Consider the following 27,358-nt stretch of genomic DNA (forward strand, 5'->3'; position numbering starts at 1 on the left):
CAATTACAAATATCTACTTCATGAATGACATCTATAAAGAACTACTGGTTGCAGTACCATAAAATGTCTGCAGGTGGAGCCCCAGAGCAAAAAGGGCTGGAAAACTTTTTTGAATTTTTTTTTTTTTTTTTTTGGTCCAAAATTTGACAAAAATGTTATACTATACTATGTTGACCAACATTTCAAAAAAAATTTGACCAACATTTTTTTGACAAAATTTGACAAAAACCTCACATGTCGTCCAAAATTTGGAAAAATCTTTGACAAAAAATTTCTGGTCCAAAATTTGACCAAAAAAAACATCATACTATACTATGTCGTCCAAAATTTAAAAAAAAAAATTTGACCCAAAATTTTTTGTTGAAAAAAGTTGAAAAAATAGAAATAAAAAATTTAGTCCAAAATTTGACAAAGACGTCATACTATACTATGTCGTCTAAAATTAGCTCTTTTTTTTCACAAATTGAGTATAACATGTTATAGCAACCTAAGGAAGTGATTTCAATGAAAACAAAGTGAGGACCGACTAAGATGTCCTCACTCTGTTGGTTAAAAACCCTCACTGGTCCTCAGTATGCCGCAAGTACAGGAACACACACACACACACACACACACACACACACACACACACACACACACACACACACACACACACACACACACACACACACACACAGCCTCTTCACGCTGCCTGGGGTTGTTATTAGTTCACAGTCTCACAAACAGCTGAGCTGGCGATTTTCCTCAGCTCTGATTGTTTATGTCTGTGCAACAGGTTCATCATCACGGCGCCTGTTTGTTTGGATGATTGTGACGTATTCACTGGGTTACACATTTAAAACAAACGTGTCTATGTCGTCTATGTCTTTTCAACTGAATCAGGACCATGTTGCAGCGCTGAATCCAAAAATGACATTTTTCTCAATCAGGTCAGGTTTTTTTATGCTCATTTGATTTTGAAGAATCCGAACTTCTGACTAAACTAGTCAGACCACTCTGTGTGAGCTTTGACGTTTGCAGACACAACTCTAGCCCCTCCCCTCACCTGCCACGTGCCAAACAATATGCAGATTACAGATTAGGAGTGGGAAGCACTCGACGATGTTATTGCAATAGTTAAAAACTGCTGCTGGTATAAGCTGACACCGCCGCGACACCTCTGTCTTCAGACGGATCATTTCAGAGGTGGAGAAAATGAGAGATTGCCTGGAGTAATTGGTCACATGTTAAAATCATGAAAACACCCGCGTTTTCATCATCTGTGGGTGAAACAAATCGGGATTTTCCGGCCTCTTCGATAACAGCGAAAGAGTTCCGAATGTAGAGGCAGAGATGTAGAGTTGGTGATTTCTCTGACACAAACATGTTCACAGCAAAGCTCTCTCTCTCTGTGTGTGTGTGTGCGTGTGTGTGTGTGTGCGTGCGTGTGTGTGTGTGTGCGGACAGTCCCACTCACAGTTTACCTGGAGAACATGATGGATTAAGCTGCTGCAGCAATCGCAGTCACACAATTGAGCGCGAGAGCGAGGAGGCAGATCCATCACGGTGACGGCTCAGGCCGGAGCCTGGCACCAGATAAATGGGCTCGGACGAGCCTGCATGTGTGCACGTGTGTTCTCTGTGTGTGTGTGTGGGTCGTGACTACACACACACACACACACACACGGCGAAAAAACTATTCTTTCTTCTTTGCTTTTTGCAAGACGAGGGAGGAGAAGGAGGAGGAAAGGAGGCAAAGGGAACAAGAGGAGGAGGCATAATGTTTCCTGCCCGTGTGCATTATGGATGAGGCGTGTCCACGCCGTTCGATCAGCGGCTCTCCGGTGGCTCGCAGGTGGCCCACGGGGGTTACCTAAGACTCTGTTTGTGTGTCTGTGTAACTATGAAGAAGCACCAGGGTCACACACACACACACACACACACACACACACGCACACACACACACACGGCATGGATATTTATTTATTTACTATCTTAATTGAGTCCAAATCAATGGTGACTTAAAGCAGGTCTATAGGTCAGCACAAAGACCGACAAACGCGCGCCGCGTTCAGTCGATAAAAAGACCCGCATCCGTCGCGTCTGCGTTCACTCTCAAATGAAAACACACACGTGTGGATAAACGCCAACGTTGAGGGTTCGTGTACACACACACCTGTGCGTTACGGCGCCGCCGCCGCGGCGTGTTTCATATTCACAGATCTCACCGTGTCGGCGGTGAAACGGGAGACGGTCGGAAAAAAAATCAATCACAGACGTCGTAGAAAAAGGTGCAGTGGGATTAATTAGACGGCGGAGGGCGAACACCGTCGTACTTTAAGGGTAAATGTAAGGTTTGTGACACACGATGACATGATCAGTCACCTAATCCATCATTAATCCATCATTAAAGGTGCATTATGTAATAAATCATAACAATCCTCCTAATATGTCACAGAGACTCAGGAATAATGTTCATATAACAAACTGAACTCACCAACAACAACAGTACAGACAAAATATTTGCATTAAAAGAAATATTTTGCAGACTGCAAATCATGTTTATGTTTTGAAATCACGTTTTGGCGTCATGTGGCGCCACCTACCGCCGTCTACCAATCATTGCAGTCAGTAGAGTCTCAGCTGCCGAGCAACCACGGGTTGCCAGTTACATCAGAAAACTGAAAAGAACCATTTTTGGCCACATTCTTACATATGGCGCCTTTAATCCATCATTAATCCATCACAACTTAAACTACAACATGGATTTGTTTTAAAGACCCAGGAGCTGGACATTTATTTATAAAGAAAAAGAACGATGGACTTTTGTGTGTGTGTCTGTGTTTGTGTGTGTGTGTGTGTGTGTGTGTGTGTGTGTGTGTGTGTGTGTGTGTGTGTGTGTGTGTGTGTGTGTGTATGTGTGTGTGGGTGTGATTGTGTGTGTGTGTGTGTGTGTGTGGGTGTGATTGTGTGTGTGTGTCTGTTTGAAAGGTTATCTTAGTGAGGACCACATGAACGTAATTTAGGAAAATGAAGACATTTTTGTCTGGTCCCCACAAGGTTGAAGGGGTTTTATATCTTCCTGGGGACCAAAACACATACAAACCTACCTGTGTGTGTGTGTGTGTGTGTCTGTGTGTCTGTTTGTGTGTGCGTGTGTGTGTGTGCGCGTGTGTGTGGGTTTGTGTGTGTATGTGTGTGTGTGTGTTTGTATGTGCATGTGTTTGTGTGTGTGCGTGTTTGTGTGTGTGTCTGTTTGTGTGTGCGTGTTTGTGTGTGTCTGTTTGTGTGTGCGTGTGTGTGTGTGCGCGTGTGTGTGTGTTTGTGTGTGTATGTGTGTGTTTGTATGTGCATGTGTTTGTGCGTGTTTGTGTGTGTGTGTTTGTATGTGCATGTGTTTGTGTGTGTGTGTGTCTGTTTGTGTGTGTTTGTATGTGCATGTGTTTGTGTGTGTGCGTGTGTGTGTGTCTGTTTGTGTGTGTTTGTATGTGCATGTTTGTGTGTGTGTGTGTGTGTGAGTCAGCTGACTCCATCTCTGTTCTCCAGCAGCAACACTTTCAGATCACATGATGACAAACACACTTTCTCACCGTTTTTTTTCCCCTCACTTTTCAGATCGCTGCTGATTTCTGACTCATCTTTTCCTCTTTCTCCAACTTGTTTGTTTCTCTTCTTCCCACCTCTCTCTCTCTCTCTCTCTCTCTCTCTCTCTCTCCCTCTCTCACCACCTGTTCTGTCCATCTGTCCATTTGTCTGTCTGCAGGTGAAAAATGTCCAATAGATTCTGCTGTGAACTTATTATGATGTTTATTATTATAAGGCAGCTCGTTATCACTGTGGATGCTGTTCATCATGGTAGAGACAAGTGTCCTTTTACTTGGTCCTGGTCCAGTTGGCTCTGGACTGTATGTATATATATACATATATATATATATATATATATGTATATATATACACACATATATATGTATATATATATATATATACATATATACTCTCCTAACATCAGAGATCTGACAAGGGTTTCCCCATCTTCTAAAGACAATATGCAGTAGTCATCAGGTCATGTACTTGCACAATATGCAATACATACATACATATATACATATACACATACACATACATACATACATAAATAAATGCTCGATTTCCTTTCCATTTGCATTTATTCAAATGTATCTTTTCATATTTTATGTTTATTTATCTTAAAAAGAGTGGAAAAACTGTTTTATTTCGTGGCGTTGAGAAACAGACACGTTTACCTCGTGTTGTTGAACCAGGTTTTATATCACGACATCAAACTGAATGACTAACTGAACGGAATTCAGCTCTAAAATAGAGGATAATAATCACCGTCCTGCCTTTTTCCTTCACTTTCATTCTCAACACAAACAAGAAATCTGGCACAGACAAAGGTGCAAGAGACAGGATCCACAAAAGACTCGGTAACAGGAGTCGAGTCAATCACACACACACACACACACACACATACACACACACACACACGAGCTGGTGCATGCCAACAACAACACAAATAAATAACAAGGTCAACGTTCAAACAAATCTATTTTAAAGTGCCAAAAACACACATTCACACACGAGTCTTCTGAAAGTCTCCATGAGCTGAAGCACAAACACACACTCATTCCTCGTGGATTCACTGCACTCAGCTGCACACACACACACACACAGATCCACACTTTGTCTTCTTACCGTCTTTGCGGTAGAGGTTGATCTCCACTTTCCTCTCCTCTGACCCCAGCAGGGCCTGAGCCATCTGGGCGATGGCGAGTCGTTTGGTGTCCGGTCCGTACAGGAAGTTGCACGTGCACGGCTTCTGCATGATCTCTGCGCGGGAATAACCGCACATGTGGCAGAAGCCGTCGTTGCAGAAGATGATGGCGCAGTTCTCCACTCTGGCATTGGCGATGACAAACTTGCGACCTGTGGGCGGAAAACGAGACGTTGAATTCATGCAGTGAACGGTGCTGAAGTGTAGCTGAGAGTGGACCGCTACGATAATATAAAATATATATATAAGCTTCTCAACATTTGTTCATCCTCAAACGTGCGCACATTTAGACGCTGTAACCTGTAACGGCAAATCCAACGTCTTTGTCTCAGAGCTGGAGCGGCCCAACACCCTTTTCCTAACACAAGATGCACCTAAATACAACATCCTGCAGGATACCTCTGGCCGTAGACAAAGGGCTGTGAAAGCACGGCCTGGAGGGGCAGACCCCTTCAACAGACAGAGGGCTGTGAAAGCACGGCCTGGAGGGGCAGACCCCTTCAACAGACATAGGGCTGTGAAAGCACGGCCTGGAGGGGCAGACCCCTTCAACAGACAAAGGGATGTGAAAGGGGGCGTTCCTAAGGTATAAAAGTTTAGCTCTCGCCATCCTCTGGCTCTTTCTTCATCTTCGACCACTAGCGTGTAGTGCAAAGAAAATAAAACCTTAAAACCTCGGCCGTCAGAAGTCTGCATTTCATTTCCACAACACACCACAGTTTGAAGCTCTCGTCTCAGATTGTTACTCAGTTCTGTCATAGAGGATTTTTCGTGTTTGTGTCTGTTATTATTCAGCTTTTCTCACTGCACTGCAAAGGGACTCTTTTGATTTGACAAATAGCAAAAAAAAAAATAAAATGTTCACCACAAATTCACAAAATATAAATGAAACCTGATCAAAGGAAAACAAGTGTGTGTAGTTGAAGGTGAACATGAGAAGGTGACCGAAGTGAAAACAGATCAAGTTCAGGGACGAGCTGCTGTACGGAGAATCAATATAAACGGAATTTGAAAAAAAAAAATTTGACCCAACATTTTTGGTCCAAAATTTGACAAAACGAGTAACTATACTATGTCGACCAAATTTTTTTTGACAAATTGAGCATAGCATGTTATAGCAACCTATGAAATCAGTGATTTCATTGAAAACAAAGTGAGAACTGGCCAAAATGTCCTCACTCCGTAAAAATGACCTCACTTTGTTGGTTAAAACCCTCACTGGTCCTCAGTATGCCGCAAGTACAAGGACACACACACACACACACACACACTTGTACTTGCTGCATACTGAGGACTGGGTTGCTGACAAAGTGAGGACCAGCATTTCCACTTTATAAATCAACACAATTACAAATATATACTTCATGAATGACATCTACAAAGAACTCCTGGGTGCAGTACCATAAAATGTCTGCAGGTGGAGCCCCAGAGCAAAAAGGGCTGGAAAACTTTTTCGATTTTTTTAATTAATTTTTGGTCCAAAATTTTACAAAAACATCATACTTCTACTATGTCGTCCAAAATTTGAAAAAAAAAAATTTGACCAAAATTTTGGGTCCAAAATTTGACAAAAACGTCATACTATACTATGTCGTCCAAAATGTGAAAACATTTTTTTTGACAAATTGAGTATAGCATGTTATAGCAACCTAAGGAAGTGATTTCAATGAAAACAAAGTGAGGACCGGCCAAAATGTCCTGACTCCGTAAAAATGACCTCACTTTGTTGGTTAAAAACCCTCACTGGTCCTCAGTATGCCGCGAATACAAGAACACACACACACACACACACACTCACTTTATGTGTAATGAATAGTGAATAAACTTCTCCTGTTAGAGCAGAGTGAGTGAATCTCATGGGAACAAATACAAAGACACGGCGTAGGTTTATGTCCACACGTGAGTCTGTGTCTGCTCTGCATTAGGTTTATTTGACTGATATACGGCCTCCACTAAAGAGTCTGAAGCCTCTGAAGAGCTCCTTCTTCTTCTCCTCTCACAAACAGAACCCTCTGAGAGGAACGCTGCCCTCATTAACAGTCATCAGTAAAGTGTGGATGAAAAAGAAGCACAGCGTTGAGGAGGAAAAAAGAAAAGAGATCAATAAAAGACGGCAGATAATGAATAATAAAGGCTATTCACACACTTTTAAATGGATTGAAGCAGTGTTTCCCAACCCTGGTCCTCGGGGAACACAGCCCTGCCATGTTTTACATGCTACCCTGCTCCAAAAACACCTGATTAAAGTCAATGGTGAGCTGTCATCAAGCTCTGCAGAAGCCTGATAATTAACTTTTTTATTTTTTTTTTCAAATTTTGTCATTATAAACAATAATAATAATAATAATAATGACAACATTTAAAAATCATAAAATCCAAAATTATTGATAATTTGTCAAGAAAAATAAAAACATTTAATGTTTCAACTTTTGTCAATTTTTTAAAAATATATATTTTTCAAATTTTGGCCATTTTTTTTCCAATATTTTTTCTAATTTGTGTCAATTTTTTTCAATTTTTTTTTTTTTTTTAAATGTGTTTCAAATTTTGTTAATAATTTTTTTCAAAGATGTAATGTTTCATCTGAATCAGGTGTTTTCGGAGCAGGGCAACATCTAAAACATGGCAGGGCAGAGTCCCCCGAGGACCGGGGTTGGCAAACAATGGTTTAAAGGAGCAGAGTTATCGCGCATCATCGACTCCAACTTCTCCACTGGTCAGAAAGATTCAAGCAAAACACATCATTGCTTTAAGTTTTCATTCATGGACATCAGTGAAAAAAAGCAAGTTTGAAGACAGTCTCTGACCCTGAAGGAGACAGGACTGTTGGTGGACGCCATACGACGACCGCAAGACGGAGGAATTTCCTTTTCATGGAGGGACAGTTTTCAGGTTTTCACATAAACATTGAGTTAGTAGAGAGTGCCGTGGACTCGCTGCAAACCCTAAAAAAGCTCTGTCGTGAATCTGCAATCTATTTTTATCTCGCTCCAAAACAACGTCATGTTACGTCGTTTCAGCAGATTTTCAGCGTCCTTCATACTTCTGTGTCACTGCAATTCCCTGCCCGATCAGCAGGGGTCGCTGCGCAAGGTTGTTGTGCTTCTGGCTACAGTGAGCAATGGCGTCCGAGAGAGAAAGACTGTTGTTGTTGTTGAAACAGTGGCCGTTTCTCACTCTTCTGTGTCACGGAACGCAGTTTTAAGATCATTTGAGGCGAGAAATTGTCCATTTAGAGTCTAAACATGTGCTGTGTGTGTTAAGATATGACGTATTTATAGTTTGGCAGAGACGTTGTCGGCGGTGATCAGCTCCGCCTCTGTGGACGCTCGGTGCTCACTGTGAGCCGGCACAGAGCAGCGATATCTCGGCCTGTCCTGAGGACCAATCGCAGCTCTTGCCGTCTCCGTTGTCCCTTGACGGAGTGACGGACACTTAAAAAACATTCCGTGCAGTCGGAGACGACGCAGAGAGAGACTTTACGCAGGAGTATAAATTGGGCTTAACGCTAACCAAAGACTTCTCGTTCTCTCCTCACGCTCGGCAAAAATATGCTACAAGGACCAAAAACTGTCTACTACAAACACTGAAAACACGCGTGGCCATAAACGCACAACTCCAGTCGTTCCCCTCTCCCGTCGTCTATTAAAGCTGTCCATCCTGGACTCGACAGCTCATTCACCTGAGAGACATAAACCAGTGGAACAGCAGAGATCAGTCATGTGGACGCACTTGATCGTCTGCTGCTGCTGCTGCTACAGCTACAGCTACAGCTCTCAAAGGCTCATAAAACCTGATGGGTTTGTGTCTGGCTGCACTGAGCACTGAGTTATACAATGGCAGAGTGTGTGTGTGCGCGTGCGTGCGTGTGTGTGTTGTACATTTAATTTTCCAGCCTCTGGATAAGTGGTTTTCAGCTGGTTAAGTCTTTAAAAGAGTCTGACTCACTTAGAGGGCTGGAGAGTTCAAGAGGCATGTTTGCATGACTGTATTTAGACTCTACACACACACACACACACACACACACACACAATGATGAACTGAAAAAATAAAAGTGAGGTCTTTCGCCGTCAAACACCCTCGCCCAGGCGACCCAGACTTGTGTGTAAAGCCCAATTTATACTCCTGCGTAAAGCCCTCTGCGTCGTCTCCGGCTGCACGAAATATTTTTCAAGTGTCCGTCACTCCGTCAAGGGACACCGGAGACGGCAAGAGCTGCGATTGGTCCTCAGGAACAGGCCGAGATGTCGCCGCTCCGTGCCGGCTCACAGTGCGCACCGAGCGTCCACAGAGGGCGGAGCCGATCACCGCCGACAACGTCGCTGCCAAACTATAAATACGTCATATCTTAACACACACAGCACACGTTTAGACTCTAAATGGCTAAATTTCTCGCCTCAAATTATCTTAAAACTTGCGTTCCGTGACACAGAAAAGTGAGAAACGGCCACTGTTTCAACAACAACAGTCTTTCTCTCTCTTTCTCTCTCGGACACCATTGCTCACTGTAGCCAGAAGCACAACAATCTTGCGCAGCGACCCCTACTGATCGGGCGGGTAATTGCAGCGCGTGTCCGTCACCACGACGCAGAAGTGTGAAGGCTGGAGGTGTCTCCGTGGTTACGCAGTCGGAGAGAAGTATGACGTGGCCTTAAGTCGCTCATGTATTTCCACAGATTCCCCCCCCCCCCCCCTCCCCCCGCCTTTGGTTCCATACCAGCTCCTCACACTTGGCCCCTCTTTCTCTCAGTGGCCTCATCCGTCCAGTCAACTCCAGCACGACCACCTGCCTCCATGTTTCCAACACAAGAACCATGTCTCTGCGACGGGAGATGGAAATTTGAGTTGCTGTTTTTCCGAGCTCCACCTTCAGCTGTTGTTGCCCCCCCCCCCCCCCCCCCCCCAGCCCCGCAGCCCCCCCAGCCCCCCCCCTTTTACTTAGAAGGCCTCTGCATTCCACCAGCATGTTCACGGCCAAGGCAAACAACACCACCAAGATCAATGTGTGTCATGTGTGAATGAAGTATTGACTGTGATGCTAACGATTTAGCAACTAGCTGAGAGTGAGCACATCGTCGTCGTCATCATCAGAGACTCAGATCTCAGGAGACTTCCTGGTTTTTACGAATGCTCTCCTTCAGTCTGACGTTCGTCTCCGCTGCCGACGCCTTGTAGCGATAGCTGTCAATCAAATACAAAGACGCCCATCACCCCCCCCCCCCTCACATCACTGACCGCTTCCTCCGAGCAATTTCCCTCTAATGAGCGTTTCTGAAGGCAGAGAGAGGCTGATGGAGAGGCTGATTAAAAACAAGCTGCTGCTTCTCGGGAGGAAAACACCATTTCATATTCACACACACACACACACACACACACACACACACACACACACACACACACACACACACACACACACACACACACACACACACACACACACACACACACACACACACACACACACACACACACACACACACACACACACACACACACACACAGATCTAAGACACACACATACACTGACTCATAAACCCACCAACGCAGACTGAATAATTTACTAAGACCAGACCTGGGAGGCTTTTCAGTCTGCCTGTGTGTGTGTGTGTGTGTGTGTGTGTGTGTGTGTGTGTGTGTGGAGTCTCCCCGAGTACCCTGCGTAGGTGGATAAGGAGGGAAGCCCCGTATGCTGGAGGCGCAAGTCGACATATCAGCTCTGCGCCTGCGAGCACCAGAGAGACGCTGAGATAAACACAGAGTGAGATTAAGGACAAACGAGCGCGGAGACAAACAGGAAGTAGACGCGCTGAACAAACGCAGAGATGGACTCGACATTTTTTTTCCGCCATCTAGAGACAGACAGGAAATGAAGGCCACAGTATTCTCCCGCGCACAGCGCTCTGCGTAGGTTACTCCTGTTCTGCGTCACTCCGTCAAAGGCAGTGGATCTCAACCTTTTTGAGTCGCGACCCCAATTTTAACACGCACGGCTGTCCGCGACCCCGCCCCCCCTCCCCCCCGCCATCCACACACACACACACACACACACGCCGGTGTGAACGCATGATAGGTATGATGGATAAAGCACTGTCCGTGGTGCTGAAACAACGCCGGATCAATACACCGTTGGCTACGTCGCTACATTCATTTTTATTTAGAAACACTTTTGGATTTTTTGAAAAACACACAGCAGCATCGAGAGGGTAACTTTTCACGCGAGTAATCGACCGACAATTGTCGCTACATCCCATCGTGTTGCTGGTAGTTGAGCCAGTTAAAATGTAAACAAATAATAACGCAAACTTTCTTTTTCTTCTTAATGAAATGAAACGATAACTAGGGACGGGAATTACACGGCATTTTGAGAGTCGACTGTCGAGGTTTAGTGTCAAATTTTGTCTAGTTTTTTTTTTTGCGGGGGTGGAAACTATTCTTGACTGTACTAATTAATTTTAAGCTCAAAAACATGGCTGTACTGTTTCAATATTGACCATCAGAGCAGCGCTAATAAAAATGAGGGGTCAGGTGGTGAAAAGCTGGTGTATCCAGTGTACTTTTTTTCAGCCCAACCGCTCTTCGTCATTCTAACGTCTGATTGGACGCTACATTAATTTTGATTTTTAAAAAAATATATATTTTTTCCAAAATGATTTGTTGACCCCCAGAAATCATCTCGCGACCCCAATTGGGGTCGGGACCCCAAGGTTGAGAATGGCTGCGTCGAGGGACAACGGTGAACACCGAGCGTCCACAAACCACATGTTTAGACTCTAAATGGCTCATTTCGTCGCCTCAAATGATCCTAAGTAACTTGAGTAAATGTATTTCGTTACTTTCCACCTCTGTAAAACACTTAGTATTAGACCTCAGACTCTAATTTAACAGCCCACTGAGTCATGTGATTGTAAGAAGGAGGAGTTTCCATCCCAGAAATTTCCCTCAGCAGGACTGAAAATAGAAGTCCTCGAGTCATCATCGAAAAACACGTCAGTATTACAGGAATAATCATCATGTTCCTGTCGCAGATCATCAGAGTGTTGGACTGTTCCTCTGTGTCTTCACAACCGTGAGCCGATGTCGTGATTTCGACGACCGCGGCCTTCACGGTTGTGTTTTTGCAGAACGCATCGATAACACGTTAGCGCTGGTTTATTATGAAGAGAGAATCCTGCTGTCACTTCATCTGCAACAGCAGCAAAAACAAGAGCTGCTTGTGCTGCTGTGGCAAGTCTATTTTTTATTTAGCTTGTTTTGGGTTTTTTGTGACTTATTCGCTCGTAAGAAAGAGGGAAAATAACTGAATATAAATGTCTTTGTAAACAGTGCAGAAAATCTCCTCTCAGCTCTGTTTATAAGCACAGAACAAATGCTCTCTGGGACACTCTGTATTCACGTCTCAACAACATCTGCATATGCTGCAAAGAAACCTAACAATAATAAGAGTTTAAAAGACAGCAGTTAACTCACCTTAAGACGTTCAGAACTTAACTCACTGAACATTTTTTGACAATTCCAGAGCCGTAAAATCTAAATAAACCCCGACGAGTTTCCCTTTACGATAGGCTGCTGTTTACGAACAATACTAGCATGCTAATGTCAATGTAGCTGCTTTCAGACACACTTCTCAAGTCCAGACGTTCTCCAGACGTTCTCCAGACGTTCTCCAGAGACTGCATGTAAATGCAAACGTCTACAGAAGACACTCTGGACATTCGTGTACAGCAGAGACATCACAGCGTCTCTGGTTCTACAACAGAGACATCAAGGCGTCTCTGGTTCTCTGGTTCTGCAGCAGAGACGTCAAGGCATCTTTGGTTCTACAGCAGAGACATCACAGAGTCTCTGGTTCTACAGCAGCAGAGACATCACAGTGTCTCTGGTTCTACAGCAGCAGAGACATCACAGTGTCTCTGGTTCTACAGCAGAGACATCACAGTGTCTCTGGTTCTACAGCAGCAGAGACGTCACAGCGTCTCTGGTTCTTCAGTAGAGACATCACTGCGTCTCTGGTTCTTCAGTAGAGACATCACAGCGTCTCTGGTTCTACAGCAGAGACATCACAGCGTCTCTGGTTCTACAGCAGCAGAGACATCACAGTGTCTCTGGTTCTACAGCAGCAGAGACATCACTGCGTCTCTGGTTCTTCAGTAGAGACATCACTGCGTCTCTGGTTCTTCAGTAGAGACATCACTGCGTCTCTGGTTCTTCAGTAGAGACATCACAGCGTCTCTGGTTCTACAGCAGAGACATCACAGCGTCTCTGGTTCTACAGCAGCAGAGACATCACAGTGTCTCTGGTTCTACAGCAGCAGAGACATCACAGTGTCTCTGGTTCTACAGCAGAGACATCACAGTGTATCTGGTTCTACAGCAGCAGAGACATCACAGTGTCTCTGGTTCTACAGCAGCAGAGACATCACAGTGTCTCTGGTTCTACAGCAGAGACATCACAGTGTCTCTGGTTCTACAGCAGCAGAGACGTCACAGCGTCTCTGGTTCTTCAGTTGAGACATCACTGCGTCTCTGGTTCTACAGCAGAGACATCACAGCGTCTCTGGTTCTACAGCAGCAGAGACATCACAGTGTCTCTGGTTCTACAGCAGCAGAGACATCACTGCGTCTCTGGTTCTTCAGTAGAGACATCACTGCGTCTCTGGTTCTTCAGTAGAGACATCACTGCGTCTCTGGTTCTTCAGTAGAGACATCACATCGTCTCTGGTTCTACAGCAGAGACATCACAGCGTCTCTGGTTCTACAGCAGCAGAGACATCACAGTGTCTCTGGTTCTACAGCAGAGACATCACAGAGTCTCTGGTTCTACAGCAGAGACATCACAGAGTCTCTGGTTCTACAGCAGAGACATCACAGCGTCTCTGGTTCTTCAGTAGAGACATCACTGCGTCTCTGGTTCTTCAGTAGAGACATCACAGCGTCTCTGGTTCTACAGCAGAGACATCACAGCGTCTCTGGTTCTACAGCAGCAGAGACATCACAGTGTCTCTGGTTCTACAGCAGCAGAGACATCACTGCGTCTCTGGTTCTTCAGTAGAGACATCACTGCGTCTCTGGTTCTTCAGTAGAGACATCACTGCGTCTCTGGTTCTTCAGTAGAGACATCACATCGTCTCTGGTTCTACAGCAGAGACATCACAGCGTCTCTGGTTCTACAGCAGCAGAGACATCACAGTGTCTCTGGTTCTACAGCAGCAGAGACATCACTGCGTCTCTGGTTCTTCAGTAGAGACATCACTGCGTCTCTGGTTCTTCAGTAGAGACATCACATCGTCTCTGGTTCTACAGCAGCAGAGACGTCACAGCGTCTCTGGTTCTACAGCAGCAGAGACATCACAGTGTCTCTGGTTCTACAGCAGAGACATCACAGAGTCTCTGGTTCTACAGCAGAGACATCACAGAGTCTCTGGTTCTACAGCAGAGACATCACAGAGTCTCTGGTTCTGCAGTAGAGACATCACAGCGTCTCTGGTTCTTCAGTAGAGACATCACTGCGTCTCTGTTTCTTCAGTAGAGACATCGCTGCGTCTCTGGTTCTACAGCAGAGACATCACAGCGTCTCTGGTTCTACAGCAGCAGAGACATCACAGTGTCTCTGGTTCTACAGCAGAGACGTCACGTCGTCTCTGGTTCCACAGCAGAGACATCGCAGCCACTCTGGTTCTACAGCAGAGACATCACAGTGTCTCTGGTTCTACAGCAGAGACATCGCAGCCACTCTGGTTCTACAGCAGAGACATCACGGTGTCTCTGGTTCTACAGCAGCAGAGACATCACGGTGTCTCTGGTTCTACAGCAGCAGAGACATCACAGTGTCTCTGGTTCTACAGCAGAGACATCACAGTGTCTCTGGTTCTACAGCAGAGACATCGCAGCCACTCTGGTTCTACAGCAGAGACATCACGGTGTCTCTGGTTCTACAGCAGCAGAGACATCACAGTGTCTCTGGTTCTACAGCAGCAGAGACATCACAGCGTCTTCTTCCTTGTAAATAGAACCATGCTAAAGCGTCTGAAGGTCACCTGACAGTGGTTAAGAGCGATAATCCCATAATCACTGCAGTCTTTAATGGACTGTTTGACTCTGAAGTGTCCGACGACAGTGAACGCAGCGTCTCTTCCTGCCGTAATTAGGGTTATGCAGATTTATGCACACGAGGTCTAATCCCCAGGACGCTGGAGACTCTGGGGTCTTAGCTGGTCTCCTCAGGGTGGAACACTGACTGAGACAGGACGTTCAAACACGAAAGAAAGAAAGAAAGAAAGAAAGAAAGAAAGAAAGAAAGAAAGAAAGAAAGAAAGAAAGAAGGAAAAAGAAAGAAAGAAAGAAAGAGTGGATGATAGAGGTGTAATGGAGTTTCAGGAGAGAGAGAGACTTGATGAATGAGAGGACGAGAGTGAAGGAGCAGCTGTCGACAGATAAAGCTGTGACAAGTACAGGTAAGTCAAAGGTGTGAGAGGAGGAAGAGGAGGAGGAGGAAGAGGAGGAAGAGGAGGAGGAGGAAGAGGAGGAGGAGTTTGTCTGCATACGCTGACGTCTCTTCTCCCCATTTTTACCAAAGCTTTTTCTCAGTTTTTACATAGTTGTCAGATGTGATTATTTAACTTTATATTTTATTTATAAACCATTTTTATGACCTTGTTCCAGGTGCCTCTGTTGATTTACATTATTATTTCAGCATTTGTTTGATATTTATTTGTTTATTTTATTTAGCACTGTGTTGTTTTTACATAAAAAAGTCAAATATTTGTATTACAGGAGTGTATTTTGAATCCCCCCCCCCCCAAAGATTGTGCACATTTTCCGATTTTCTTAATATCTTAATATTTTATTTATAAACCGGTTGGTTTTATGTATTGATTCTCTGTGTCGCCAGTAGGGGGAGTTGCTGAGTTTGCCAAATATTAATTGAAAGATTTTTCTGTAAGTTTCCAAATCTGGTGTCAAACAAAAAGTTCTCACATTTAGTTTTACAAGTGTATTCGTATTCGTGACACAGTAGAATAAGTAGAATAGCTTTAGTATAGTAAGTGTGTGAATGATCAATAATCATTATTATTGGCAGTAACAGAGGGCCCCAAAAGTCATATTTTGCTTAGGGCCCCATGAAGGCTTGGGCCGGCCCTGTCAGAGATGAAGGAGAGGAAGACTCTCACTGTTATGACTGCTGTGAGGCTGCACTTCCACTGACAGACACAGAGGGAGACAGAGAGCAGAACAGCCGCTAAACTTACGACGTTTATGTGCAACGTGTCGTTAAATCACAGCGTTTACCTTAATATTCTGCACAAACACTGCTCCAGAGAGGATGTTGTGAGGATTTCTCGGCGCACTTTGTCAACTCTTCCTCTGCCGTCGCAGTTAAGTTGATTTATCAGAACAGCGAGGGTTTGCTTTCTATAAAAACACTGCGGTAAAACACGTCATATCACAGCTTTATGGCTTAAAAACACACAAAAACACTGCTTTTTCCACTTTAACATCACAGCTGCAACAACAACAACAAGACTCTCAAGATTTTTAACTATATGTCAATTCACTGTGGCCAAAATAACCCAAAATGACGGTGGCCCTGTGGTGCAAAACACCAACGCAAATCAAAAAACACGAACGCAAATCAAAAAACACAAAACACACGAACGCAAAACAAAACACACGAACGCAAATCAAAAAACACGAACGCAAATCAAAAAACACGAACGCAAAACAAAACAAGAACGCAAAACAAAACACACTAACGCAAATCAAAAAACGTGAAAGCAAAACAAAAAACACGAACACAAAACAAAAAACAAGAACGTTAAACAAAAAACGCTAAACAAAAAACGCAAATCAAAAAACACGAACGCAAAACAAAAAACGCAAATCAAAAAACACGAACGCAAAACAAAAAACACAAAACAAAAAACAAGAACGCTAAACAAAAAACATAAACACAAATCAAAAAACATGAAGGCAGATTAAAAAAAAACGCAAAACAAAAAACACGAAAGCAAAACATAAAACGCAAATCAAAAAAAATGAACGCAAATCAAATAACCCGAACGCAAAACAAAAAACGAACGCAAATCAAAAAACACGAACGCAAAACAACAAACACGAAAATTGTCGTAAATCTCTGATCCCTGAACTCTTTGTTCCATTTTCTCTCTTTGATTTTATTTTTGCTGCTTTTCCCACTTTAACATGATGGTATTAAACATCTTCTGTGCTTCAACAACCTGCTGCTGCTGCTGCTGCTGCTACATGTGTTTGATGCTTCAGTCTTGAATAAAAGTACAGCCAATTAGAAGCTGCTTCTGTGTGTTGATCTGAGGATCTGCGTCTCAAACACTCAGCTTTGACTCAACGTTCTCGCTTCAGGCCGTCGGCAGCTTTTATGGAGCTCACGCTCACACAGGAGAGAACCAGCTTCACCAGCTTCAGCAGCTTCACCGGCTTCACCGAACACTGCGATGAAATGACAACGCGATCGACCGCATCCGTTAAAGAGGGACGTGGAAACCTGGCTGCAGGTGCTTCATGTAGATTAGCGTTCCTACACTAAAACCATGTTATCATTGTTTTCCAGTCACAGGGTCACAGGTTTAATCCTCCCCACAGCGGCTTATATATCCGTCCTTATCACAGTGTCCTTGACTGGAGACTGAAACTACGGCGAGACTCTTTACTCCACTTTAACATCACAGCTGCAACAACAACAAGACTCTCAAGATTTTTAACTCTATGTCAATTCACTGTGGCCAAAATAACCCAAAATTACAGTGGCCCTGAGGTGCCAAACACGAACGCAAATCAAAAAACACGGACGCAAATCAAAAAACACGAACGCCTAACCCTAACCCACCCCAAATGAGCCGATAGAAATTCTCTTTTCTGACGCTGTTTCCCAGCTGCGATATTTCAGACTCAACTCTCACCCCCAGAAGACAGAGTCTTGTGATTGGCCAGTACCCGGAAGTGACATAATCAGCACACCCGCTCTCAGAAGCACAGCTCCCCCCTCTGGAACGATGGATGCACTGCTCCTCATTATCAAAACATTGTTTTAACAGTGTTTAAAAATAGCTTCTTCACGACTTCCCGCCTCAGTCCCTTTGACGACCTTTGACCCGGAGTCAGACCCAGAGTCAGAAGACACTGTCGCTCGTGAAACACCTCCACAACGGACGTTATTCTTCTTCTGCGGTTCAATGTACGCAACCGGATGTGCCCGGACTAGTGCCCGGAGCAGGAGGATCTGCTGTTCAGGAGAACCGCTGTTTACGTAACCGGACCGGGTTTTTTCAGAGATCTCGCTGAGCCCGAGATTACAATAAAACACAGCGTTCTCAGCAATGGCTGAACTGTTTGTTTAGAACCTTCAGGGCTTCATAAACAAGGTAATGACGCAGATACACACTAAAAAACAGCCTTAATTGAATATTAAGTTTGAAAAACTACACACACACACACACTCTTTAGCAGGTGCCGTGTTACCATTCTGGCCGCGTAGCGATCTGAGATCAGACGGCAGTTAGCATCGGTGGCGCGGCAGAGAGATGGAAACAGGTTGTCAAACGAGACAAAGAGCAGAAAGATGCAGAGGGCGTTTACGAGCGTTCCTCAGTGTGGGCGTAAATGTACGGAGACGACGAGGAGAGGAAGGCTCGGGGGGGGGGGGGGGGGGGACACCAGTGTGACTTCACACCAATAAAGTGCAACGTTGAGGCACTGACTCACTCCTGACTCTAGCGACAGTGTAACGCTGTGTTTACGCCGTCTGAGCCAAACAGATGGAGCAGAGGAATAAAGCGAAGCACAGGAGAAAGCAGCGCTCGGTGCTGCGTTGATTCATTCCGCCTTTATTTAGAAACGCTCTGAAACAGCAGATCTTCTAAGACAAAAAAAAAAAAAAACATCTGGAGGACGAAGATAAAGATAAGAAGTGGAGAGCAAGGAGAGCAAGGAGAGCAAGGAACACAAGGAACACAAGGAACACAAGGAACAGTCCAATCGGACAAATCCAAGAGGAAAGTTTGCAGGTGAAACGTCTCCTCACAGCCAGAGGCGATTCTAGAGTCTGTAGGGGCCCTAAGGGGGGGGGGCCCTTCAGACCAGTGTTCATCACCATTATGTTATAAAAAAAAACCTTGTAATTAAAAAGTATGTGAAAATATAAATGTAAAGAACAATAAAATACTGTAAATAGCTTTAAATAAAACCGATTACACTGTAGAGAACCCACATTATAAAACTATACAAATATATAGAACAGGGGTTCTCAAAGTTCTGATACCTGAGGCCAATTTAGGAACCAAACATTGGACTGAGGGTCGCCAAAGGAAAAAAAACAGAAAGAAATCCCATATGTAATCATTTTAATGACCAGATTACAGTTCTACAGTTTAGCGTTAAGTAATATAAGGGTTAATATAATAACGCTTTATAATTTACTGGGTAATTACCCAGTATTTTGGCCATTGTTCTTACCTTCTAATTACAGGTTAATACCAAGTAACACATTTCTGTTACCATATATTTACTGGGTAAATAGCTAGTAATTGGGGGCTGTAGCTACCTGCTTATTACCAGCTTATAACACAATAATACACTAAAATTCACCATATAGAAACCAGGTAAATACCCAGTATTTTTGTTTACACTTATTGGTCTGTATCCAGTAATGTCCAATAAACATTTAACAAGCTTAGTCGCTACTGGATTAAAACTATCAACTGTAATTCATTGCGGGGCCGCCAGAAATGTTTCTGCGGGCCGCTGTTGGCCCCCGGGCCGCACTTTGAGAACCAATGATATCGAGCAATAAAATACTGTAAATAACTGAAAAAAACGTACATAAACTGAGTAAAAAAGACGCATTACACTAATGTAATGCAAATAATATGATAGATATGCAAATAATCCTCTTCATTGTCCAACCTGCAGAGCGATAACTTCACACGCAGCAGTGTCTTCTCTCTGAGGCTTTAATCTCTCGCCTCTGATGGGAATAATAAGCCAACACTTGTGAACCTGCTGCCTTTTCGGCCGACCGTGGAATATTGACCAATATTAACAGAAACACCTTTATGGGATATTCAGTCAGTGCATGTTGTTCATTACAACCGTCAATCAGACTAACGGTCACTGGTAAACGTGTTATTTCAGAGAAAGTGTCTTCTCTAAAATATAAAACCTCTAAAAATCTCCCTGAATATATTTTCAAACGATGCAGAGCAAAGAAAAACAGAAAGACTGCACCTTCTCTTAGTGTGTGTGTGTGTGTGTGTGTGTGTGTGTGTGTGTGTGTGTGTGGGAGGGGGAGTCATGGGGGCTGTTGCCATAGCGATGGAGTGTTTGTACTTCAGCTGTAGAATGATAGCATCCTCCCTGGAGCACAGTGGCTTTAAGGCTTGTAATTGGACCGAGGAGCTGAGAACACATGAAGTGAAATGTTTCTGCCACTTCTTTTTTAATTGTTGTTGCTGTTGTTGTTGTTGTTGTTGTCGTCGTCAGGGAGACACGCACACACACACACACACACACACAGTGTGACTGACAGCACAAACATCACAAATGTAGGATCAGAGTAGGATACACCCACAGAGTACAGTAAGAATCCTCTCTTATTGTACTCTGTGGGTGTATCCTCTCTTATTGTACTCTGTGGGTGTATCCTCTCCTCTCACTGTACTCTGTGGGTGTATCCTCTCTTCTTATTGTACTCTGTGGTTGTATCCTCTCTTCTCACTGTACTCTGTGGGTGTATCCTCTCTTCTCATTGTACTCTGTGGGTGTATCCTCTCTTCTTATTGTACTCTGTGGTTGTATCCCCTCTTCTTATTGTACTCTGTGGGTGTATCCTCTCTTCTTATTGTACTCTGTGGTTGTATCCTCTCTTCTCACTGTACTCTGTGGTTGTATCCTCTCTTCTTATTGTACTCTGTGGTTGTATCCTCTCTTCTCACTGTACTCTATGGTTGTATCCTCTCTTCTTATTGTACTCTGTGGGTGTATCCCCTCTTCTTATTGTACTCTGTGGGTGTATCCTCTCTTCTTATTGTACTCTGTGGGTGTATCCTCTCTTCTTATTGTACTCTGTGGGTGTATCCTCTCTTCTTATTGTACTCTGTGGTTGTATCCTCTCTTCTCACTGTACTCTGTGGTTGTATCCTCTCTTCTTATTGTACTCTGTGGTTGTATCCTCTCTTCTCACTGTACTCTGTGGTTGTATCCTCTCTTCTTATTGTACTCTGTGGTTGTATCCTCTCTTCTCACTGTACTCTATGGTTGTATCCTCTCTTCTTATTGTACTCTGTGGGTGTATCCTCTCTTCTTATTGTACTCTGTGGTTGTATCCTCTCTTCTTATTGTACTCTGTGGGTGTATCCTCTCTTCTTATTGTACTCTGTGGTTGTATCCTCTCTTCTTATTGTACTCTGTGGGTGTATCCTCTCTTCCTATTGTACTCTGTGGGTGTATCCTCTCTTCTTATTGTACTCTGTGGGTGTATCCTCTCTTCTTATTGTACTCTGTCTGGTTTAACAGATATATTCCACATTACTGTTCTAGCTGCAGGAGGTAGAATCAGTGCAGGATAAAGGATGTTTGTGTTTCGATGCAGACGATCCATTATCTTCATTGACTCTTTCTTAGCTTTATTTTGCACAATAGAACGATTAATTGAGATCAATGCAGTGATTTATGGGCTATAAATGTATCCGTGCAATGGATATGAATTTGAAGTGAACTTAAATGTGGAAACTCCAGCAGCTTCAGTTAAGGGAAGGAAACGTGATGAGGATGATTTGCATGTATGTAGGGATGCTCCTGCTTTACATTTACTTTACATACAGTGTGTGTACGGGAGTGTGTGTTTCCTGGTGCCGTGCACTCGTCGCCGCGTACGCGTGAAAACGATGTGCGAAGACTCTTGTGTCTCCAGTGGGAGAAGCTCTGTGTGGAGACTAATGAAGGAGTGGAAATGAGTAAAGTCAGCGCTGTTCTGAACACAGGTTTGACCATGAACACAATCATTCATGAGCGGCTGGAACAGAGTCTACGTCAAAAACAATGTCCAGCAGTCTACGTATATATATATATATACATATATATATATATATATATACATATATACATACATACATATACAAATATATGTATACATATATATATATATTTATATATGCACAGCTTCTTTATAGTAAATGTAGTTGTAAAATAATTAAATATTTATAATATGAAAGGTCAAAGTTGCTTGATTTGGGAGACACACACACACACACAGACACACACAGACTGACACAGACACACACACACAGACACAGACACAGACTGACACAGACACACAGACTGACAGACACACACACACAGACTGACACAGACACACACACAGACTGACACAGACACACACACAGACTGACACAGAGACAGACAGACTGACACAGACTGACAGACACACACACACAGACATCCACACACAGACTGACAGACACACACACACTGACACAGACACACACACACAGACACAGACTGACACAGACACACACACACAGACTGACACAGACACACAGACTGACAGACACACACACACATACTGACACAGACACACACACACTCTGACACAGACACACACACAGACTGACACAGACACACACACACGCACACACAGACTGACACAGACACACACAGACTGACACAGACACACACACACACACACACAGACTGACACAGACACACACACACAGACTGACTCACACACACACACGCACACACACACACACACAGACTGACACAGACACACACACACACAGACTGACACAGACACATACACACACACACACACAGACTGACACAGACAGACACACACACACAAACACACACACACACACACACACACAGTGAGCTGAGAGCATTAACATCAGTGACTTCACTCTGACTCGTTCTCTTCTTCTTCTTCTTCACACTAACATCCATCACTTCACCATCTGTGTGAACTTCTTCTTCTCCTGACTGTTACAAACCACAGCAGCCGCGTCAACACACGTGTGTGTGTGTGTGTGTGTGTTTCAACACCTTTCATCTTCTCACACCAGCGTCAGATGATAAAGATCCACTCAACTTAAACTTCACGTCATCACCTGACACAGGAAGCAGCTTTGAGATCAACAATCAGGACAAAGTGAATCACTTGATTGTTGTTGTTGTTGTTCAGGCCAAACACAAACATGAATGTGTACGTATATGCAGGGGCGCAGCTTGTGAACAGAGCTGATAGGGGGCCCCCCCCCCCCGACACTCAGAGCCTGTTTTTACTGAAATGTGCAGTGAGCAGCCGCCTCCCCGTCCCCCTTAAACAACAATGACATCTCAGTAGGAAACCCCCCCTAAAGGGGCCCCACCTCCCTAAAGGGGCCCCACCTCCCTAAAGGGGCCCCACCTCCCTAAAGGGGCCCCACCTCACTTCAACCTGTGTGAAGTTATCGTTCTGAAGAGGATTATTTACAGTGTAATGCATATCTTTTTTTACTCAGTTTATATATGTTTTTTTCAGTTATTTACCGTATTTTATTGTTCTATTTATTTCTATTGTTTTATGATGTGGGTTCTTTTTTTTTTTTTTAATACTAAGTTTATATAGTTTTTTAAAAGCTATTTACAGTATTGCATAGTTCTTAACATTTATATTTTCACATACTTTTTAATTACAAGGTTTTTCCATGTTATTTCATTCATTTTGAAAAAAAAAATACATTTTGAACTGAAATACATTTCTCGTTGGTCAGAAAGGAAGGGCCCCCCCTTAGGGCCCCTACAGACTCTAGAACCGCCTCTGCGTATATGTGCATATATGTAGGATGAGGTTTGCAGGAATCCTGTCAACATGACATGAAAACACTGTGTCGATACTAACGTGACGTCACACACAACATCATCATCAATCAGACTATTAATAAGCTCACAGTTCATTGGTAAATAAAGTGTATGGATGAATGAATGAATGAATGAGTGGATGGTGTTCTTACTCTGGCTGTCGAATTTCCTGATGATGGTGTCCAGGAAGGTGTTCTGCGGAGCCACATGGCCCCGCCGAACCGGCATCTTCGCAGCTGTGACCCGCGGACTTTGAGAGACTTTGCGGGACTTGCGGTGATGTCCTCACACCGACGCTGCTGCTGCTGCTGCTGCTGCTGCTGCTGCTGCTGCGTATTCTCCACCGCAGCCTGAGCGCACGACGCTCCGTCAGCTCCAGACTGAACCGTGTGTGCGGCTGCAGTGATCCCGCGAGCCCAAAAGTTTCCCCCCCTCAAAGTAGTTGAGCCTCAGAGAGACGGAGGCTGGAGGAGGTGGATGTCCAGGTGTCCAGCATGAGGAGCGGAGGAGGAGGAGGAGGAGGAGGACGCACGGGTGCGCACGGCAGATATGGAGCGGCTCTCTCCAGTTTTTCTGGCGGAGAGGTGCAGGAGTGTGTTCGTCTTCCTTCAGCCCAGAGGCGAGGGTGGTGTTCGAGCTTCAGCTCCGTCTCTGCTCCTGCACCACAGTCCGCTCCTGTGAGGCGGACACACGCTGACACTGACGCCGAGACAGAGACCGCGTCCGTGGATCCATAGTTGGAGGAAGGAAGCGTCTGTTTGTCTGAGCGTCTGAAGCACCGCGTGTGATGAGAGGAGAGGAGCAGCTGTGTGTGTGTGTGTGTGTGTGTGTGTGTGTGTGTGTGTGTGTGTGTGTGTGTGTGTGGGTTCTTGTACTTGCGGCATACTGAGGACCAGTGAGGGTTTTTAACCAACAAAGTGAGGTCATTTTTACAGAGTGAGGACATTTTGGTCGGTCCTCACTTTGTTTTCATGGAAACCACTTCCTTAGGTTGCTATAACATGCTATACTCAATTTGTATGAAAATAAAATAACATTTTGGATGACATAGTATAGTATGACGTTTTTGTCAAATTTTGGACCAAAAATTTTGGGTCCAATGTTTTTTTTCAAATTTTGGACGACATAGTATATTAAGACGTTTTAGGTAAATTTTGGACCAAAATTTTTTGGTCAAATTTTTTTTACAATTTTTGTCGACATAGTATAGTATGACGTTTTTGTAAAATGTACAACCAAAAATTTTTGGTATTTATTTTTTTTAATTTTGGTCGACATAGTATAGTATGACGTTTTTGTCAAATTTTGGACCCAAAATTTTGGGTCAAATTTTTTTTTTCAAATTTTGTACGACAGTATAGTAAGACGTTTTTGGCAAATTGTGGACCAAAAAATTTTGGTAATTTTTTTTTAAATTTTGGACGACAGTATAGTATGATGTTTTTGTCAAATTTTGGACCAAAAATATTGGGTCAAATTTTTTTTCTTCAAATTTTGGACGACATAGTATAGTAGGACGTTTTTGGCAAATTCTGGACCAAAATTTTTTGGTCAAATTTAAAAAAAAAATGTTTATCGACATAGTATAGTATGACGTTTTTGTCAAATTTTGGACCAAAAATGTTGGGTCAAATTTTTTTTTTCACATTTTGGACGACATAGTATAGTAAGACGTTTTTGGCAAATTTTTGACCAAACATTTTTGGTCAATTTTTTTTTCAAATTTTGGATGACATAATAATGATTTTTTTGTAAAATGTTTGACAAAAAGAAAAAATAAAAAAAATAAAAAAAAAGTTTTCCAGCCCTTTTTGCTCTGGGGCACCACCTGCAGACATTTTATGGTACTGCAACCAGTAGTTCTTTGTAGATATTTGTAATTGTGTTGATTTATAAAGTGGAAATGCTGGTCCTCACTTTGTCAGCAACCCAGTACTCAGTATGCAGCAAGTACAAGAATGTGTGTGTGTGTGTGTGTGTGTGTGTGTGTCTTCCTCCTCGCCGTCGAGCTGCGCCTCTTTAACCCTTCACTCATCAGCTGCTCACACTTTTTACAACTGTAGAAGAAGACGAAATCAAAACAATAACAGAATGAACAACTTTGTATTTTTATTAAATTTTTTTTAAAGTGAACTGGTCCCAGTGTCAGTATGACATCATTCTATCATCATCATCATCATCATCTTCATCACATGCACATTTTTATAATGAAGTTTAATCAGCGGAAAAATTGGGAATTTTTTTTTTTTTTTTTTCTGGTTTTGTTTTCACATCAGGAGGCAGGTGATGGAAAATGAAAGAGAAAGCTTTATCTCACACACACACACACACACACACACACACACACACACACATTCTTGTACTTGCTGCATACTGAGGACTGGGTAAAAGTGCTGACAAAGTGAGGACCAGCATTTCCACTTAATAAATCAACACAATTACAAATATCTACTTCATGAAATACATCTATAAAGAACTACTGGGTGCAGTTCCATAACATGTCTGCAGGTGGAGCCCCAGAGCAAAAAGTGTGTGAAACACCGGGGCTGGAAAACGGGCTTTTGTTCTAAATTGAGGAGCTCTGTTAAAAACACAGAGTAGAGCATGTTTACAACCTAAGGAAGTGATTTCAATGAAAACAAAGTGAGGACCTGACAAAATGTCCTCACATTGTAAAAATGTCCTCACTTTGTTGGTTAAAAACCCTCACTGGTCCTCAGTATGCCGCAAGAACAAGAACACACACACACACACACACCTGCTGCACGACTGCGGCCAAACGGCTGCTGACTCTGAGCCGAACAGGTGTTCCATTACCTGCACACACACACACACACGCACGCACACACGCACGCACACACGCGCACACACACGCACGCACACACACACACTGAGTGGCTCATGTAACATTTATCTTAATTGAAGAGAAGCAGAACCTCTGACCTCACTGTGATGAAGACCTCCTCCTCCTCCTCCTCCTCCTCCTCCTCCTCCTCCGTACAATGACGATGATGGTTTGTTGTGTGTTGAGCTTTGATGGGGATTCTCCAGCTGATCAGTGACGTCATAGAGCCGGGTCTGCCCCTCCCTCCCATGATGATGATGATGATGATGATGATGCTGATGCCTGCAGGATCACAAGAAAGCCCTCTCTCTCTCCATATATATGTATATATAAACTATATATATACATATATATATATATATACATATATATATATATATACATATATATATATATATATATATATATATATATACATATATATACATATATATATATATATACATATATATATATATATATATATATATATACATATATATATGTATATAGTATGTATATATATACATACTACTGCTGTTGATGTTACTGCTGATGTTACTGCTTCTGCTGCTGATGTTGTTACTGCTTCTGCTGCTGATGTTACTGCTTCTGATGTTACTGCTGCTGCTGATGTTACTGCTGCTGATGTTACTGCTGCTGCTGATGTTACTGCTGCTGAAGTTACTGCTTATGATGATGTTACTGCTGCTGATGTTACTGCTGCTGATGTTACTGCTACTGATGTTGCCGCTGCTGTTACTGCTGCTGATGATGTTACTGCTGCTGCTGATGATGTTACTGCTGATGATGATGATGTTACTGCTGCTGATGATGATGTTACTGCTGCTGCTGAAGTTACTGCTGCTGCTGCTGTTACTGCTTATGATGATGTT

General features: G+C 43.4%; 2 protein-coding genes across 2 annotated transcripts in view; both read right to left on the bottom strand.

Annotated features, from left to right (window-relative positions):
* The window catches only part of kcnh2b (potassium voltage-gated channel, subfamily H (eag-related), member 2b), a gene marked incomplete at both ends in the record, with an annotated part of 165,352 nt that extends 141,486 nt beyond the window's left edge, over nucleotides 1–23,866 (bottom strand). The window contains 2 exons of the mRNA XM_083901425.1: nucleotides 4,693–4,923; nucleotides 23,791–23,866. Of these exons, the coding sequence (XP_083757551.1) occupies nucleotides 4,693–4,923; nucleotides 23,791–23,866 (307 nt within the window). The remainder of the gene's footprint in view (nucleotides 1–4,692; nucleotides 4,924–23,790) is intronic.
* Nucleotides 23,867–24,071: 205 nt separating this feature from the next.
* Nucleotides 24,072–27,358, bottom strand: part of sspo (SCO-spondin) — a gene marked incomplete at both ends in the record, with an annotated part of 97,787 nt that continues 94,500 nt past the window's right edge. Inside the window, one exon of the mRNA XM_083901454.1 lies at nucleotides 24,072–24,313. Coding sequence (XP_083757580.1) covers nucleotides 24,072–24,313 — 242 coding nt within the window. The remainder of the gene's footprint in view (nucleotides 24,314–27,358) is intronic.

The sequence above is a fragment of the Microchirus variegatus genome (genome assembly GCF_963457635.1).
Source record: "Microchirus variegatus genome assembly, chromosome: 15".
NCBI lineage: Eukaryota > Metazoa > Chordata > Actinopteri > Pleuronectiformes > Soleidae > Microchirus > Microchirus variegatus.